Source organism: Prorops nasuta, unplaced genomic scaffold, assembly GCF_024137725.1.
Source record: "Prorops nasuta isolate Cenicafe-Biocafe unplaced genomic scaffold, Cenicafe_Pnas_1.2 PNAS00007, whole genome shotgun sequence".
Classification (NCBI taxonomy): domain Eukaryota; kingdom Metazoa; phylum Arthropoda; class Insecta; order Hymenoptera; family Bethylidae; genus Prorops; species Prorops nasuta.
Window position 1 is genome coordinate 1 of NW_027116804.1, and position 18,802 is coordinate 18,802.

General features: G+C 33.8%; 3 protein-coding genes across 13 annotated transcripts; 2 read left to right on the forward strand and 1 right to left on the reverse strand.

Moving 5' to 3' along the window:
- The first annotated feature begins 11 nt into the window (after nucleotides 1–11).
- On the forward strand, nucleotides 12–5,873 carry LOC136775186 (FMR1-interacting protein NUFIP1-like). The gene is made up of 4 exons (XM_066729737.1): nucleotides 12–2,782; nucleotides 2,855–3,087; nucleotides 3,176–3,346; nucleotides 3,796–5,873. Exons 1-4 carry the CDS (start codon nucleotides 2,697–2,699, stop codon nucleotides 4,149–4,151), a joined length of 846 nt encoding a protein of 281 aa, XP_066585834.1. The 5' UTR covers nucleotides 12–2,696; the 3' UTR covers nucleotides 4,152–5,873.
- A 141-nt stretch (nucleotides 5,874–6,014) lies between these two features.
- Nucleotides 6,015–10,816, reverse strand: LOC136775183 (ER degradation-enhancing alpha-mannosidase-like protein 2). Of its 6 annotated transcripts, XM_066729730.1 has the most exons (3): nucleotides 9,006–9,133; nucleotides 8,840–8,913; nucleotides 6,015–8,773 (listed from the first exon to the last, which is right to left on the reverse strand). In XM_066729730.1, the coding sequence occupies exon 3, from the start codon at nucleotides 8,232–8,234 to the stop codon at nucleotides 6,207–6,209; it is 2,028 nt and encodes a 675-aa protein (XP_066585827.1). In that variant the 5' UTR covers nucleotides 8,235–8,773; nucleotides 8,840–8,913; nucleotides 9,006–9,133; the 3' UTR covers nucleotides 6,015–6,206. The 6 variants fall into 6 exon arrangements, with proteins under 6 accessions (XP_066585827.1, XP_066585826.1, XP_066585824.1 ...); XM_066729729.1 differs by lacking the exons at nucleotides 8,840–8,913; nucleotides 9,006–9,133 and adding an exon at nucleotides 10,704–10,816; XM_066729727.1 differs by having other exon boundaries at nucleotides 6,015–8,913.
- Nucleotides 10,817–10,931: 115 nt separating this feature from the next.
- phtf (putative homeodomain transcription factor) lies at nucleotides 10,932–16,655 on the forward strand. Of its 6 annotated transcripts, none has more exons than XM_066729726.1 (17): nucleotides 10,932–10,965; nucleotides 11,266–11,355; nucleotides 11,485–11,962; nucleotides 12,051–12,190; nucleotides 12,266–12,477; nucleotides 12,562–12,739; nucleotides 12,823–12,959; nucleotides 13,039–13,422; nucleotides 13,483–13,661; nucleotides 13,726–13,862; nucleotides 14,100–14,409; nucleotides 14,526–14,754; nucleotides 14,839–14,934; nucleotides 15,019–15,162; nucleotides 15,250–15,345; nucleotides 15,409–16,272; nucleotides 16,371–16,655. In XM_066729726.1, exons 3-16 carry the CDS (start codon nucleotides 11,937–11,939, stop codon nucleotides 15,556–15,558), a joined length of 2,418 nt encoding a protein of 805 aa, XP_066585823.1. In that variant the 5' UTR covers nucleotides 10,932–10,965; nucleotides 11,266–11,355; nucleotides 11,485–11,936; the 3' UTR covers nucleotides 15,559–16,272; nucleotides 16,371–16,655. The 6 variants fall into 6 exon arrangements, with proteins under 6 accessions (XP_066585823.1, XP_066585822.1, XP_066585820.1 ...); XM_066729725.1 differs by having other exon boundaries at nucleotides 10,947–10,965; nucleotides 11,464–11,962; XM_066729724.1 differs by lacking the exon at nucleotides 10,932–10,965 and having other exon boundaries at nucleotides 11,268–11,403; nucleotides 11,485–11,706; nucleotides 11,845–11,962.
- Nucleotides 16,656–18,802: the final 2,147 nt, after the last annotated feature.

The window sequence follows — 18,802 nt, forward strand, 5'->3', positions numbered from 1 at the left end:
AATGTCATTAATTGGCCATAAATGAACCTTTTAGTAAATGGCCAACGTAGTGTTGCAAGCTGTATACTACTTTTAAAAATAAATATCAATATATAATTATTTAGCAACAATATAGATATACATGCAATAACAAAACTATATAGCTGATATAATGTTTTATAGCTTATAGTAATGTAGTATAATCGATATAACATGGAATTGGTTTTTACAAGTACCTATCAATTATTAACTATATATTTAGTACATTTAAAAACTTGTATATTGTCATCTTGAAACTTTAAAAAAAAGTCAGACAGAAAGATAAGTTTGTAGATTAAGTACTAAAATGTAAGAATAAATTGTATTTCTGTAACTTCGCAGTCCTTTTGTTTATACTAAACCATTTATAAATAATCGTTCTGAAATTGAAAATATTTTATTTTATAAAAGTTTGCCTTCTTTGAATCCTAGCAAATTTAAAGTAAATTAAAGTGTAAAGTTGGATAGTCCTTTTCATTAAAATTTTGGAAGTAATTAATGAAAGAATATTCATAAAAATAGTCTATTATGATAAACTATTAATAGTCTAAGAATATTACACTATTAAGAAAAGTTGGGATTAAGATATAATATCAATTGTAAATTTTTCTAATTTATGAGCACTATAAAAAATTGCTTCAATAAATAAAACTTTATTGCAGCTTCAAATATGATTTAACTAAGTGCATGAAACGAGTGAGTGTAATAAATAATAGCACTGCAACCAAAACCATTTTGTTCTTAATAGTATTATTTACTATGTACAAGGTCTTTCTCTAACGGCGGCATGTATAAGATTTTGCCTTGTTTCACTATAGAAAAATTGTTATATTTTATTTAATTTAAATTAGAAACCTAGTAAGCAACATTAACTGAGAAATGATAACATTTATAAAGAACAGTGAAAGTAATTGAACTATAATAGCCATTAAAACTAATGCTCTAAGACAGGACTTGGAAATATTTACACTTTTCAGTTGTTTACTATAGTCACTAATAAGAAATCCCTATTAGTGATTATAGAAAATAGCTGAAAAATGCAAATATTTCCAAATCCTGAATTAGGTTCATCAACCCCCCATGATAAGCTCTTGGTCTACTTTCCAAGCTCGGGCGTCTTTAATGAAACACCCTGTATATGTACACAAATTATAACTTTTGTATATAGATTGAAACCAATCTTTGAATTATAATTCAAAATAATCTTATTAGTACAAAATTTGTATATTAATTTATCGATTGGTGCTTCCTGCATACAGAGCGATTTAGTAATATATAATTAAATGTTTCTAATTTTTAAAAGTTTAATAGTCTTTTATCAACAATACAAAAATTATGCGCACACCTCTAGCAGTGAAAATTCAGATATGTCTAAGAACAACATTTTTTAGATTTTTGTATTTGTAAAATTTGAGTTTTTGATTGGATTCACGATGTACGTTGCTATTTATAATGGCACATTAATCTGTTGTCAGGAAAACGATGAATACCAAGTATTGCTGTATTCCTCAATACAAGACATGTATACAGTAGCGCATATTTTTTTCAATATGATAAAATCTACAAATAATGTATAAAAATAAGTAGAAAAATGTAATGATTTTAGAATTATTATTTTTCTAGTCAACGTAATTCAACATTTTGCGAGTAAAGTATTTAAAAAAATGGAAAAATTAAAAAAAGAAAAAACAATATTTTTACAAAACAAGTTCAAGATGTACATTTTTTTAAATACACATTACTTGTGGATGTTACGTTGAAAAGCGACGATTTAAATTTTTATCTGTACTCTATGTAAAATCAGAAGAGGAATAAGCTTTAATTTTTTCTGAAGGTCTGAATTAATATTAAATGTAGTCGATTGCTCCAAAATTAATCAAACAAATTTCGAGAGGAATGAGAGTTATATATTGTCAGTTTGTAGCTGTGGATTACGGTCACCGACTGGCAACAATTAATTTGTTTAAACGACCGCTTCATAAAATTCGCATTGTACATATAGTGAAATCACAAATGTCGTTCTTAGATCATTTAAAAAATTGACCACTCGTTACTAAAATTAAAATTTTTATATCTCTAATAGAGGTTTGTTATTGTATCCTACACTCTCTGCTCATTTTATGAAAAACGTATACTCAGTGTGACATATACATATATGTTGTACAGTTTTACTGAAAAATAGTGCAGGAAGTACAAACAACAAAAACAAACTTAATGTATTTTTATTTAAAAATATTAGTTAATGAAAGTTTTATTTATAAGAAATGTCTTCTGTCTTGAGGGTAAGATGTTAAAATAATATATGCTGATATACTTTTTTAACACAAAATTATTCTCATTACAGTGTGATTCAAATCAAAATAATGTATTTATTTTTCCTTCTTGCAATTTTGATAATGAAATTAATTTAAAATATTTAATATTTGTTGTATAGAATTAAAATATTTAAAATATATTTATAGGCTCATCTCTATGCAGATGACATTATTAAATCACAAGATCAAGAAGATGAAGATTATATCAGCTCTGAAGATGATGAGGGTTATCACTGTGATGTTTGTGATAAGGAATTTACATCCGAAGATGATTTTACTCAGCACAATGAAATTCACAAGCTATGTGGTATCGATGGATGCACATTTTCTGCTCATCCATTGCTCGTAGAGAAACATATACAAATGCAGCATAGCTCAGGATTGTATGAAAGATTAAAAAATTTATCGACACCAGAGGATATAGAAAAATGGATTTCAGAAAGAAAAAAGTACGCAGCTATAGTAAAATAAGTATAACGTTTGTATAATTAAAGTTACAAGTAATAAATATACTGTTAAAGGAAGTATCCTACGAAAGCTAATATAGAATTTAAGAAGTCTGAAGAATTAGAAAAACAACAAAGAGGAGAAGTCATCGAACAAACTTGTTTAAAGTCACATAAAAAATTGAGAACTGTCAGTAAAGTAGTGGAGAAGAAAAGAAGAGGTCGGAAACGTAACAGAAATAATTATAAAGAGCCAATTATATGCGAGTCAAAGCGATATCGAGGTCTCATTGGATTCACCGGCACAAGTATTAATTCATTTACTTTTATTTCTCTAAACTGATATATTTATTGTTACCTATTTTAATTTTTTTTTTCTGTGAATACTCTTCATAGGTAATCTTCCTTCATTAAATGATGAAGAAAATACGGATGATATTAATGCTGAATCTTCTAATATAATTATCTCAGACGAGGAAGACATACCAAAGACCAATGATCATGCTATAGCAGAGCCTTTACCACTGCTTACTTTAGTTGCAAATTATGGTAGTGATTCTGATGAAGGTACAAATAAAATTAATTAACATTAACATGATTATACAGGGTGCTCCGTCTGAAACACAATAGTCGAATATGTCGCAACTAAGTGGGAAAATCAAAAAACTTTTCTAACGAGAGTTAAGAGGCTTTAAAAGGGACACAAGATGGTATCATCAACTTGACCTTGAAATTTAATTTACAGATCATACGAAGATCGTCTTGAGTTTTTTAAATGGACGTCCATTTTTTTACTGCATATTGTAGCTTAAATGAAATTTCATTGTTAAACTAACAATATCGTTTGGTGTCTCCTTAGAAGTTTTATACCTCTGGTTGATTTTTTTTTTATTATTCCACTTGATTAGGAATTATTCTGTCATCCAGTTTCAAGTGGGACACTCTGATGTATATACAATATGATTATTTAGTATTTTATATATTATGGTTTTTTAATGTTACATATATATTTGTAGATGAAAAACCAATGGAAGAGCCAATAATGAAAGTGGATTCTTATAGTTGTAAAGATAATATAAATGAAGAAATTAATACTGATGATAAAAGTAATATAAACTCAGATTTAAACGAAAATGTTAAAAAAATTCTGAATATTTCACAAGATAAATCTAATAGTGAAAGTAATAAGAAAGTACAAAATCGCCTGACTCAACCAAAAATGGATATGCGAAACTCAAATAGTAGTATTAATAATAATCAACGAAATAAACCGCAACTTTTGCAGCGGTTACTTGCACGTGATATACAACACGAAAGGAATTTAATTTTTCAGTGTATAAAATATATTACTGACAATAACTTTTTCGATTAAGAGTTTAGCAAATATATTTTCATTGTTTTATTTACAACAAAATGTTAATTAGAATGTGTAATATAATATTTGTACATTTGATTACGTAGTTTTATTTGAAAAATGATACATCATAAGTCTGTTACATACCAACACGATGCACTGAAAGTAAGAATGTGTAGCGATGTACGTGGACAATATTAGAACTGTGGATCTGTAAATTTTGTTATTTTTGAGTTACTTTTTTCATATACGTTAAATTTACATGTTTTACTTTGCTGGTATTGTGTTGGTATGCAGCAGGCCTGTGCTACTGATTAATACTGTTTCAACTTAAGGCTGGATTAATCATATTTAATAATCTCTCTCAAGTTTGAGACAATTGTGAATAATGGCATAAATACAGCCGTCTATGGATAATAAGTATATAATGAGAAAGCTCCACCATTCGACGACAAAATGTTGCTCCACAGAAGTAGCATGCAAATGGTGTGAGTTCTCCCACGTTTCGCATCCCGTATTGCGTTACTGACCAGTGACCACCCCGCCAGACCTCTGACTGTCTCTAACCTTATATGATCATATACCATATTGCTCCGTCTGTAATCTGGCTTTACTGTATTGGTTTCATTACCTGAAGGCCGTATGTAAAAACGGCCCTCAAAGTTAAAGAAGCCTCGAAATTTGTAGTATACGTTACGTAAACTATAGATATCGAGGCTTCCTTAACTTTGAGGGACGTTTATAAATGCAGCCATGAAAGACGGTTGACACGGCCGCGTTGAGTAAACATTGGTTGCATTACTTGCATTCAGTAGAGACAACAGTTGCGGAACTGTTGAGTAATTCTTTTTAAACTTCTATTGGATAAAATTATAGGATCTAAGAGTAATAGCCAGTAACATACACCGCTCCCTCAACATTTGTCTCTACTGAATGCAACCATTGCAGGGTGCTAAGTTAGCGATCGCTCACTTTAAAGTTTAAGTAATAAAGGCAGCTGGAAGTTAGCGATTAATTTAAATTCTAGACTCCGTATTCTGTAACTTTAATGAAAATTTTCGGCATTGGTAAGGAACGAACAAAATATACTGTAATTGTTATTACGCGTACCGAGATTCGCCGTTAATTTCGGCCTAATGGTACCGAAATTTGCCAGTAGTAGCTAGTTAAAGAGGTATAAAGGTTATGCAACAATGCAAAGAATATATAATGTAGCTAAGAAATGTTGTTCCAGTGTATTCGAAACCCTAATTTTTGTTATATTTTTTGCCGACCATATTTCGATAATATTCGACTTCAAAGTTTGTAGATTATACACGGGCTCCTATGTGACGCAGTCAAACACAAACGATTAACTAGAGTGCGATATTATAAAAATCCAATGAGATTAATAAAAAAACTATTGAACTTAATATTCAGAACCTTCAGAAGCTCTACGGTAAATTTTAGTTTATACAAGCAAATAAATTTCCAAGTAATCCAGTAAAGCAAAAACAAAACATTAAGCTTGTTGGTTGCGCGAAGTGATGTGTTGTAAGAAGGGACGCCCCGTCAGATGTTACCACTGAAGTTCCTTGACAGAATTATAGAATTGCCCTACTTGAACAGTTAGAAATAGTATAATAGCATAATCGCTTTCGTATCACAGGGAAACAATTAATCAGAGCACTGAAGCTATGAATTGACCATTTATTAAGAGCATTTTATTCAGCGCATACTAAGCAATAGAAGCTATCCTGAGACAAATGTAGAGAGAATCGGCTTTTTATATTTTCAGCTGGTATACTTGTATCATTTTCAGCAATGTTGCCATCTAATAAGAAAATTGTGAAATAAGATTATAAATTATAAATTTTAAAAGGACAAACGAATCCATGCCAGTTCATCTAAAACTCATCAACAATTTATTCAATAAATATATTAATATAACATTTTATATTATCAAAATACATTTACTTTATAGAAATATCTGATGTCTCAATAAACAATATTTATCATTTACAAACATTTTAAACTTTACATATGTAGCAGTTTTAATTTGCTGGAGGTAAAATTAAAAAGTATATAATAGTGTCAAAAAAATTCTCCTACTATAGAAATTCTCTGTAAAAATGATTGCGACTGACATGACAATGTTTGATAATCAGATCTTGCTGTAAGATTAGTTGGATACAAATTTCCTTTTCTAATTTTTTCCAATAATAATTGTGGCTCGAATTTAACCCCTCTAGCATTATTCAACATAATTAATGGTTCTGTATTGTTATACGAATACTGTTCATTCGATATGGATATATCAAAAGAGTCGGTATTTTCACTGTCATCAGCTTTATAAGCTACATTTGGTGGAGCAAGAACTTGTGGTGAGCTTGTTTCCGACCCAGATAAGTTACTTTTTGATTCATTTTCTATTATTTCATTGTTATCTGATGAATCTAATCTTGTATGTGATGTAGTATCTGCTTTATTCATACGAGCATGCCTGAAATCTGATAATTTCATAACTTTTATATTCTGCTTATTGCTATTCTTTTCTAAATTATTTTCTTTACTTGAAGTCTTATCCTTTATACTTTTATCCAAATCTACACTGTCTTTCTTAAAAATTTTCCCGGATATTGAGTTTTCATTTTGAAATACTTCTATTTGATGACAACAGTGTAAAACCCCTGGATCAATAGGATGTGCTTCTGTATTGAAAACGTATCCACCAGCATCTACAATGCATTGTCCCCATTGAGTCTCAATAATATCACCATGCTGGCCATTATTATGAATAAAATTATCAGGATCAAACAACAGATAAAGGTATTTAGTTGTCTCAGCAAGGAAAAATGATTCCATTCTATCTGCTTTCCTGTGATCTCTCACATCATTAATAGTTGCATAGCCACAAGTAGTTTTGGCACTGTGTTGCAGACTTCTCAGTATATCTATACCCACTTGTATTAAAAATGGATCTCCAGTAGCTCTGTACAAGTACATAACTGATTCTATAAGCTCTGGTCTTAAGGGATATCCTTCACGATTAGTTCCTGCTTCTGCTTGTGGAATGTTATAAAATTCAGGTGTAAAACCAAATTGTTTCCAAACACGATGGTAGTTATGCAGTGACTTCATGGCATCTGCTACTTCCCCAAACAGACTAAGGACACCTGGCCAGTATGCATCCAAAGATTGGAATACTGGTAATGTTACTTGCCCTTTGGTCATACAAACCCATAAATGCCAATCTTCCCTTCTTATGTATTTTTCAATAGCAGCTTTATGTTCATGAAATATTGATGCTAATAATGGATTTTGGAATAATAAGGTGCCTTTGGCCAAGTATTCAAAATAAGAGTCTACACCTGCTCCTATACCAGAATCTTGAGCAGTCCAATGTCCTGTCAGAACATCTATGTGATTACCTACTAAGCCAATATTAGATTTGTAATAGTGTAATGCTTTTATAGCATTCAAAGCAACTTCCTCATACAAAGGATCCCCGGTTAATCTAGAAAGTGTACCAAACTCCAAAAGAAAAGTACCAATTCCAGCTGTGCAAGTAATGCTTGTTTCACCTGCTGGGACACCGTATTTCAAATTGACTGTTCCATAAGGCATTCCTGTGGGTGTATCAAAAGCAGCAAGTAATCTTTTTGCCATATCTTCAGCCAAACGTAATAGGGGTCCATTGCAAGGCCAGCCTGGCTCTAAAATAACACCTGCTTTGCGAGATAATAGATGAGCACTCAATAATCCACCAACAACACGGATGTTAGTCTCAAATACAGAAACATTTATATTTGCTTCAAAATTTTCTCTGGCACTTAATATTTCAGCAACTCTTCGAAATTCGGTATAATTACCCATAACAGCTAGTGTATCTAAAGCATCTATTAATGTTAGTGAAAAACTGCCCCATGTGTCAAAACCATCGCAACTGAGGGATCGTAACTCGTCATATGGGTACGCATAATTTAAATATCCTGAATAGGCATGATCAAACATCGCACGTACTTCTTCTCTAAGAGCAAATAGATCTTGCTTATCATATTCTCGAAAACCTTTTGCTATTGACATTATGCCAAAAAACAAAATAGCTTTGTAAAACGTCATTATTTATTGATCTATTTAACCTAACCGGTATCTTTTCGATTTGTTGAACATATTTGGGGATTACCCTCTCACAAAACACATATGGTATAACGTATGAATGTCAAAAGTCATTTCTGTAAAATAATGTTTATAGGAAAGTTTATATAATCATTTATCAGTTATCGTCACTATAGTCAGTAGCCACGTACAATCGAAATGCTGTAGTGGGTGAGTACTGCGTACCGAACACCGGATATCCAAAAGCGCATCGTAGAGTTGGCCAGAAAAAAAAGAGTGAAATGTGAAATCAGTAGAGTGCGTAGCGTTGAACAACGTAAAGTTAACGTGACACAATGATAAGAGTGGTGGATTGTTGAAACTGGAGCCCTCTTAGTCCAATGCCCAATCCATACTTTTTCAACCCTGGGCCAGGTTTTTATTGTTTTTGTCGAACCAATTGAATTGAACGATCTTATTGAGCTAATTTGATTACAAGATTGCAGTCAGAAAAACGGGCTAGTAGTGACTATTAGTCTGGTCCAACTCCAGTCTGATGACTACTGTAATGAACAAGTGAAACAGCTGAGCGTTTGAACTTGAATGATAAAGCTTGGTCTCGTAATCACTTGTGGTTATGGCTGATATACAGGTTAAATCTTGAACGTCAAAGCTTGAACCCTTCGAGTTTCGACAAACTGGACTACAGAACCATTCAACAAACAACAAGAACAATCAGCGCGCAGGACAGATGTCAGAAGATATATTCCAAAAAAAATTTCAACTCTAACATACTTGAATATGCTGAGGTCGAACAGTCGAGTGACACCAGAGATGAAACGGGAGATTGCTCATGCGAGGTCCCGAGGCAATCCCTACCGGTAGGCGGCGCTGGTGTTGGCAAACGCGTGTCTCAGGTCCATCTAACCCCTAACGCCATCTATCGGAAGAGACCTCGAAGCACGAGCGTTAAGCTTAGAATAGGGTAAAACATATATGCATTGTTGCCAGAAAGCGGAGTAAAGAGAGAGCGGAGATATTTTCTCGGACCTCTCTGTCTTTCTCGCTGTTAGCTTCTAGCAGAAGAGTCGAGGCAAAATCTTTCCGTTTCGCTTTGCCGAAAATCTACCAATATTCGATGTCATTTATATTTGCAGGCCAATGCCTTTATACATGATTTTTTCAGCATATTTATTTATCAGCATTGACTTATTTAAATCAATAATAAATTAAGGAAATGCGTATTTGATATATAATAATTATTTTAACTATAATTTCATCGTTATATTTCGCTTATTTCCGTAAAATCTGAATTTCTTTAGTTTATTATTGATTATTGTAAGTCAATGGCCATTAAAAAAAATTTAATCTTAAAAAAAAAAGAAAAGTACCGTTCAGGAATCGAACCCGGACCCACAAATCGCCACGCGATTACCTTACCGCCTAGACCACGAGGCTTCTTCAGTGCACCATAAACAGATAGCCTTTTTAAGGGCTTGAAATCTTCTTTTAAACCATATAAATAAACGAGCAACCGACAGCTTTATTCATTATTATTCTGTCATAATGGTACACAAATTAAGGAATAATTATATTTTGAATAGTTTTCAAAAGCTTTTCCAATAGCCAAGAACGAAGATAAATAATCAATTAACGCTCGCAGTTTCCGTTCTTGGTTATTGGAAAAGCTTTTGAAAATCTACATTATATAATTATTCTTTATTTTGTGTACCATTATGATAGAATAATAATGAATAAAGATGTCGGTTCTTCGTTTATTTATATAGTTCAATAGAAGATTTCAAGCCCTTAAAAACACTATCTGTTTACGGTGCACTGAAGAAGCCTCGTGGTCTAAGCGGTAAGGTAATCGCGTGGCGATTCGTGGGTCCGGGTTCGATTCCTGATCGGTACTTTTCTTTTTTTTTTAAGATTAAATTTTTTTAAATTGCCATTGACTTACAATAATCAATAATAAACTAAAGAAATTCAGTTTTTACGGAAATAAGCGAAATATAACGATGAAATTATAGTTAAAATAATTATTATATATCAAATACGCATTTCCTTAATTTATTATTGATTTAAATAAGTCGACAATGCTGATAAATAAATATGCTGAAAAAATCATGTATAAAGGCATTGGCCTGCAAATATAAATGACATCGAATATTGGTAGATTTTCGGCAAAGCGAAACGGAAAGATTTTGCCTCGACTCCTCTGCTAGAAGCTAACAGCGAGAAAGACAGAGAGGTCCGAGAAAATATCTCCGCTCTCTCTTTATTCCGCTTTCTGGCAACAATGCATATATGTTTTACCCTATTCTAAGCTTAACGCTCGTGCTTCGTGGTCTCTTCCGATAGATGGCGTTAGGGGTTAGATGGACCTGAGACACGCGTCACGCGTTTGCCAACACCAGCGCCGCCTACCGGTAGGGATTGCCTCGGGACCTCGCATGAGCAATCTCCCGTTTCATCTCTGGTGACACTCACACTACACTCATAGTTCACACTTCACACCGAGACCCAGGCAGGCTTGGGCAGCAGGGGGCAGGGGCGCCAGGGGCAGGCTTAGCCAGGCTTAGCTTAGCTCGCTCAGAAATCAGAACTCAGAAGCTCGCCTGCGCCGCCGCCATCGCCTCACCTCACCTCACTCGGTTCACTCTACTTAGTCTACTTATTGCTGTTGCATGGCATGGTACTACCATGCTACCAGTGGTACAATATCCATGAATCCATGTGAACAGCAGTAGAAGTAAGCTCAACTTCAAGCTGTCATTTGTCGAGTGCTAAAATTGTTTGAATTTAAGATTATGCGTGTAATATTTGCATCATTTTCGGGGATTGACCGTGAAACGTAACGCAAAAATTCTTACTCAAATAAACCACTCATATATATTTATGAAATTATTCCAAGCCTGCAGTTATACAGTTGATCGGATATAAGATTTAATTTAGTTAGTGAAGTTTTCTGATCGACTCCCTCCCTGTCCCGGGTCCCCCGGGTCCCCTAGCATCACTGCCATTCACAGCGCAGGATCGATTGTTTCGGCAGGAGTCAGTCATCAACAAACCACTCACCAAATCACCATACCACAAAAGGGTCTACTACTACAAGTCTGCTAATAAATAAAGAGTGCTCTAGGTACAGACTATTAGTTCTATTGATTCTATCTTCTATTTTATTCCATCAGTATGTATATATTTCATAAATAAACAGATTACGCAGATACTGTTATGTTTCTTGTTAAAGCTTTTGCAAATTTCTATCAAGGGACAAGGATCAAGTTCGGGAAGAGAAAGACTGCGCGATAGGCGCGATACCGTGATGGGCTGCTGCGATTGGTTTCTGTATACTGAAGCTGGCTGTTATTGCTGTTAATGGTCCAATGCCTGGCGAGTGGCGATCCTGGCGTCGTGAGTGGTTTGACGGTCTGACCTGCAATGACGAATGTTGACTTACTGACCTGACTGAATTGAACTTTCTCTTATTTACGTAAATAAGTCAAAAAACCTATTTACAATATAATGGAAATACTTTTATTAGCAATAGAGAAGAACGCTATAAACTGTTTATTAAAGGCGAACTCTTTGTATTTATGTGCATATTTTGCACATTCACATAAAATTTTAGATTACGTTTATCCGTATACGCTTACCAGCTGATTGTCAACGCTATCAACGTATTTAATTTTTATAACGGCAAATGATAAGATTTGTATCAGTATGGATTTAAATAAACTGATATATTGGTAAGCTATTCTTAGTAGAAATTTCATTTCTTTTTAATTGTATATGAAGGAGTTGGGTTTGTGTCATATCTTTTTTTAAATATTTCAGCTACCAAAGAAAAATTGGAGCTTATGACAAACAGCAATGGGAAAAGACTATTGAGCAAAAAATTTTTGGTGGCTTCACGCATGTTCCAATGAGAACGGCTAAACTAAAAACAGAATTAATAGATGTTGATCTTGTACGAGGTAAGTTATTCACTTAACAAAATCTGCTTTAGTCTAGTACAAATCTTATTACATAGACAACACATATTTTTGTAGGATCTTCCTTCCCTAAAGCTAAGCCAAAACATGGGTTATTCACTGTAGCTTATTTGGCTCTGCAACGTCTTTTATTTCTGCCTCTCAATTGGAAATGGTGGATTCAACAAACAAGCATTCATATTTTTATTTTATTTCTTTTATTATACTGCCTACAATTAATAAATATTACTTTATATTATTATCATACAAGCACAGAGCAAGAATCAGATGTATGCATTATTTTTTTAGTTGATGTTAAAATTTTATGGCTCTGATTTTAAACATTTTATTTAATAATTTTATATAATTAACAGGTCATAGCAACGTCAGAAGTCTTTATTCCAATTATTATAATGTTGATATTATGTTTTATTCATTCTCACATTGTTTCAACCAATTCTGGACCATCACCAATTAAGAGCCAAGGAAGACAAAGGGTGATAAGGCGATCTCGACACGATAGATCTCGTTTTGGAAAGTCGAGAGTGAGACGTAAGCTGCACTTTCAACAGATTAAAGACAGATTAATTGAAATTTATTTATAAATACTTAAATAAAATGTACTTAAATTATAGGAACGCGAGAGGATTCCAAATCCTCCCAGGATACCCCTTCTGAAAAAACAAATACGCTGAGTGGTGAGATAATATCATCCGTAAGATTTGCAAAGAAAGTTATAATTAAAAATTGTTTATCAACTACCTGTACACAAGTAAGATTTAAGAATTATTTTAGGCACTTAGCAAAAATTTGTTGAATATTGTAGTTATAAAACAGTAATTTTTATTTAGAAATTTCTGCCAGTATCCAATGCAAGTGTTAAGAAGAAAGTAGAAAGTACTCTTTCAAGCAATAAGAGTACTATAAATGATGCATCTTCTGCCTCGAGCGAAGTAGCTAGGGGAGAAGAAAATGCGCCACCGGTACACCAAGATGACGATGGCTTTGAGAGTTTAAATGGCAATGTTTCGAGTGATAATGACAAATTTATCAGTAATGCGAATTCCGATGTTCTTAATACCGAGGAGGATATTGGTATGGACGTAGATGAAGATAACGAGGAATGCTCGCTTCTTTGCTCAAGAAATGAGGTTCTGCCGTTAATTAAGTCATCAGATCACCATCAGAAGGAGCATAATTCTTTAGAGAACATTGGAGAGTCGAGCTATAAAGTGGTAAACATCAAATAGAATTAAAGTAAGCATATGAAGTTGACAATTTAATCATAATTCAAGGGAGAAGCTGCCGATGTGTCTAATGTAATTGGATCGAGGGGAAGCATCATTAAAAAACCATGCGAAAGCGAAGAAGAAGGTGAATGCGAGGAAGCTGTTACTAATCATTTAACCGAAGCAATGACATCTGCGACCGAATGGATGGGCGTTACAACAAACAGCGACGAGTGTAGCTATAGGTATACATGAGTCACTTTATAGTATAGGAAATAAAACAAGGAAATTAATTATTAAATTTATTAGCTCCGAGCTCAAGGATTCTGACCTACAGAGTGAAAACGAATACAATTATAATGAATTCGTGGAGCAACCTTTCCTAGGAGAATTTGAGTTACCACCATCAATCTTGTTAGGCTCCAGCTATGCTCCATCTGATCGCGGTTAGTGCACTCAAGTTTCATTTATATTAAGGAATGACAAATACTATAGAGTCGCAGAAATCACTTTCAATGAAATATGATCAAGATTATCACCTCTACGACCTTCCATCGTGCTTGTCTCGAGGTGAACGTATACTCGACTTTTCTTTCACGATCAAGAATCATTATCAAGTAACCGATCGAGGAAAAAGAAAAATCACTATATATTGACCAATGTACTTTTGCGTGCAATTACAGTATCGTGCACAATCTGGACGAGACGTGAAATAAAAAAAGCGGAGCTCTCCGTGCTTGATATAAGCTCAGCAATTATAGCTAGAGTTGAATCGATGCCTGAAGGCCTCAATTATTTTTACGGTGGTCTTATGCTTGGCTTCGTGCTGTCTCTAGTGCCGTCGCTCAGACGGTTCAGCGATCGTATTGGAATAGATAGCAGTCACAATACGACAGGATCTTTGATAACCACTGATTTCAATCAAATCAATTATGAATCTTACATCGTGATTATTTGTAACGTACTCGATATTACATTAGGCTCAACCATTTGGTAAGTTCCCTAAAATTCATTACTCTTTATTCCAACATTTTCCATTACTATCATAAAATACGCATGTTATTCTCTCCATTTTACGTTTTTCTTTTAATTAATAAACTTTTTTACAGGGAACGACTAATGATAGCTATATCAGCATTTGAAAGGCTAGCGCTATCCTGTCTTCTTTTCTTTTTATTAGCGGTGGCCGAACGTAGTTACAAACAACGACTCCTTTACGCCAAATTATTTTCACATTTAACATCCTCAAGGCGTGCAAGGAAATCTGATCTCCCTCACTTTAGATTGAATAAAGTCAGAAACATAAAGACTTGGCTAAGCATCAGATCTTACTTAAAGGTTAGACCTCTTAAGATACATAATTTTTTTCGTTTTTTAAACATGTATTTATAGTATGACCATTGGATGATATTTTTATAACAGAGAAGAGGACCGCAACGTTCTGTGGACATAATCGTATCCGCTACTTTCATTGTTACATTGCTCTTGCTGTCGTTTGTCTGTTTAGAATTGATCAAGGTATGTTTTTAAAAAACGTACGTTAGACATTACGATAAAACGATGAGGAAATTGATCGCTTGAATTTTTTTTTAAATATTTCAGGATCTTGAAAGTTTACACTGTCGATATAACATCGAGGCTTTATTTTGGAGCTTTTCATTGGGTATATTTATATTACGTTTTATGACGTTAGGAACAAAAATTAATAAAAAATATAGGAACCTATCTGTTTTGATAACCGAGCAGGTAAGCTTACTATATGGCTTCTGTCACATTGGAATCTAAAACTCTAATGTTACAAGAAAGTGTAGAAATTCATTACATTGTTTCTAGATCAATTTATATTTGCAAATTGAGCAAAAGCCACACAAAAAAGATGAGCTTATGGTAGCAAATAGTGTGTTGAAGTTAGCTGCGGACTTGATAAAGGTAATCCTTCTTATATATCTATCGAAGTTGGGTCTAATTATTAACCAAACATTCATTTTACAGGAGTTGGAAAGTCCATTTAAAATTTCTGGGCTATCCGCAAATCCATACTTGTATACAATTACAAAAGTAGTTCTTTTGTCCGCGCTCTCAGGCGTATTGTCGGAATTGCTTGGTTTTAAACTCAAGTTGCATAAGATTAAAATAAAATGAGGCTATGCGCAACGATATGTCCTTACACCAACTACTACCTCAACTGCAAATTCTTAATAAAGACACGAAAATATATCAAAATTCATAAAGCTTGATTGCTTGCTAAAAGCAAATGTATATTAGAATCTGTAATATACCGTTACTGGATGTATACATAAATACTATACATAGTGTAAAGCTGTGTACCGGCCATAATTTAACTGTAGATTTCTCTATGATAATTATAAACAAAACAGTGTTATAAAATTTATCAGTAAGGTACTCATAAACTATTAGCTAACTTGAAAAAGAAATATCTGAAAACTAAGAAGTGATAGAAAAAAATAAATCACAACACTTGAGTTTATAATTATTTAATGAGTCTCTAGTTAAATGCGCGTGAAGCTTTGCACTCTTACTATGTCTTCATTGATTTTCTAACTTCCCCCTCCATCTACAACTTAATCATTGTCGATACACACATATAAGTGCTAAAAACTGACGCTCTCTGTTAAATGCGCGTGTGGTGTCATTGAGAGGGAAGTTGTGGATGGATACGGATGCTGGGAAACTAATGAAGACAACTGAAGTGTAAAACTTTTCGTTCTCCGGATTGTACATAGTTCATAGACAAGACCTGATTACTCTATCTTTCATACTTGCGCCTATTAATTATTATTATTACTGTTACTATTGGTGTTGTAAATAGTTGCCAATTAATCTGATATCATTTTGGTAAGTAAAACATCGTTAAAATCTCATCAATCCGATAGAATGACAGTGTAGTGCCTGTGGGCAAATATAATATTGAATGATTTTTTTTCTTTTTTCAGTCATTGCACAAGTATATTTTCTTTGATAGAGGGAAGTTCTTTATTAAGTCGTTTTGTATAAAACGCTCAACAGTCACTCTCTCAACAGAGTACGATGTAATGTAGATTCATGCGCGATGCTTGTATTCAGACGACCTTGAACTTGGAAATTCACGCGTATAAGCTGCTTGATAGGAACAGTGATAAGATATTACAAACGTTTGTTGTATATGCTAGCAGCTAGATGAATAATTGAGCATAAATGGAAGCAAAAAATCGTTATAATAAAAACTAATGTTGATTAAATTGATTATAGCATATTTATTCAAGGACCATACTAAAATACCGTATAAACTGAATCAAAACACTAAACTATAGAAGAAACAGTACTTTAACCTTAAAATATTGCTTTTATATCACAATAGCGTAACGTTATCGTATGTAAACAAATTTCCATGCCTAATCACTTAGCAATTTTTAACTTGAAGCAAGTAATAATTAAAATAGACAAGGCTTGTATGTGATCTATTTTAAATTATAGCTTACAAAGAACTTATTAGAGGAAACAATAAGAGTACTATTGACTGTGATATAAGAGACAGAATAACGGGCCAGTGGCACGAGTGTATTATTTGGCATTTGTGAATTAAGTAACAAAGAAAAGCAGCTGTTAACGGTATCTACTTTAACTGTGTTGAAAGGGGCCTTTTTATAGAGAAGAATTTTTAGGTTGACGTCTAGCATAGTTTTAAACGTACCGACTGCTGCGAATATGCGTGTGTGCATGATGAAACTCGTTGTCATGGTATGGTACTCATACTCATGGTCAGTAGTACATCAGTACGCAAAATCACAAGCAGCAGCCGCCAGCAAATAGAGCTTTAAAAGAAGGCTAGGTTTCTGAAGTAGGAGAAGAAGGCTGCAAAGGAAGTCGACGTCTCGACTGACTGTAGCTGGCTGTAGCCACTAAAGTCTATAGAATATAATGGGGGAAAGAGGTGGTAACTGGTAATCGGTTAAATGGTGAATGTATACGTACATATATAGAAGAGGAGAGGGAGAGGCGAGATCAGTTAGCTCCACAGAGAGCAGAGAACGTAGAGAGCAACAGAGTCGAATCGAAGCAGAGTCAGCTTAGAAAACCGCGGGGAAAAAAGACAGAACGCGACGCGATTTCTGTGTCTCTATACTACTAATAATATTATTACTATTGGAAGCAGTAGTAGTAGTAGTAGTACATAGTAGTAGTAATAATATTATATTGTATATAGTACGGTGAATTTGCATTTGCTTTTGCCAAGCAGTACTAGTCGCGATTTATTAGAGTGAATCTTGACGTGTTTCGTTCCAATCCAGTGGCCGTCCCAATGGATGAATACTATGATGGTTTTCGTACTTTTTCGTGGCTCGCCGATGCTGTCGGTCTTCCAATCGACCAGGTAAGGAAGGCGGAAAATGCCTCCACAACAGTCAGCATTAATCAAACTTAGAAAACTCGTCTTTTTAATTATAAGTAAATGAATTTTTTACTATCTTATATATTTAAATCTATTTTCGTGTAAAGTTTATTGTTCCTACTTTTCAAATATTCTGTGCACGCTGTTCAAAGCTTGCTTTTGCATATAGTATATCGTTACTTTTGAGGTTAGAACGTTTTTTTCAAAGAAGAAACGTAAGTTTATTTCTTAAAAGCATAATAGCTGATTTTATGTCTTGTTTCATAAAAAAACGTGTAAATCCTTTAATCGTGTCAACTTACAACGGTACGGTATCTTTCTATCAGTGTTATCAGCTATATATACCGGCATGTTTTTGATTAGCGTAATCAACAGCTGCAAAAAAATTGCACCGCTTTATCTTGATATACAGATCCGCACACGATACTTAGTTGGCACATAGGTGCAATTTTAGCGTAGAAAGTGTAACTTTTCATAAGGAGGAAAGGTCCGTTCACACATAACCGGTCCGTCACCGTACCGTATCCGTACCGTGATCGGATAAAAAAATTATTCAATACATTTCTTAAGGCCGATACCGTCCGTCCTGTCACTGATCGGATACGGACGGATACGGAGTTTGCATGCTTCCTTAAGAAATGTATTGAATAATTTTTTTATCCGATCACAGTACGGATACGGTACGGTGACGGACCGGTTATGTGTGAACGGACCTTTATACAGAGGTATTTAGCACTTGACGTATTAAATTAGGAGCAATTTTAGTCATGGGTGTGTAGATATATATAGATGTCTGACGGTGGCCCCCCGTCAATCTTAAAACATCGTCTTTACTACTGGTGATACAGAGTGTTCTATCTAAGGGTGCCAACCCGAAAAACAGATTTGGGAAAATTTTAAAGAAAAACTTTTCGTCAAATTAATAATTCTAATTTCTAATATTAACAAGTGTAATTACAGTTTAAAAATGTAACCGGAGGTGTTCTATTGGTCAAC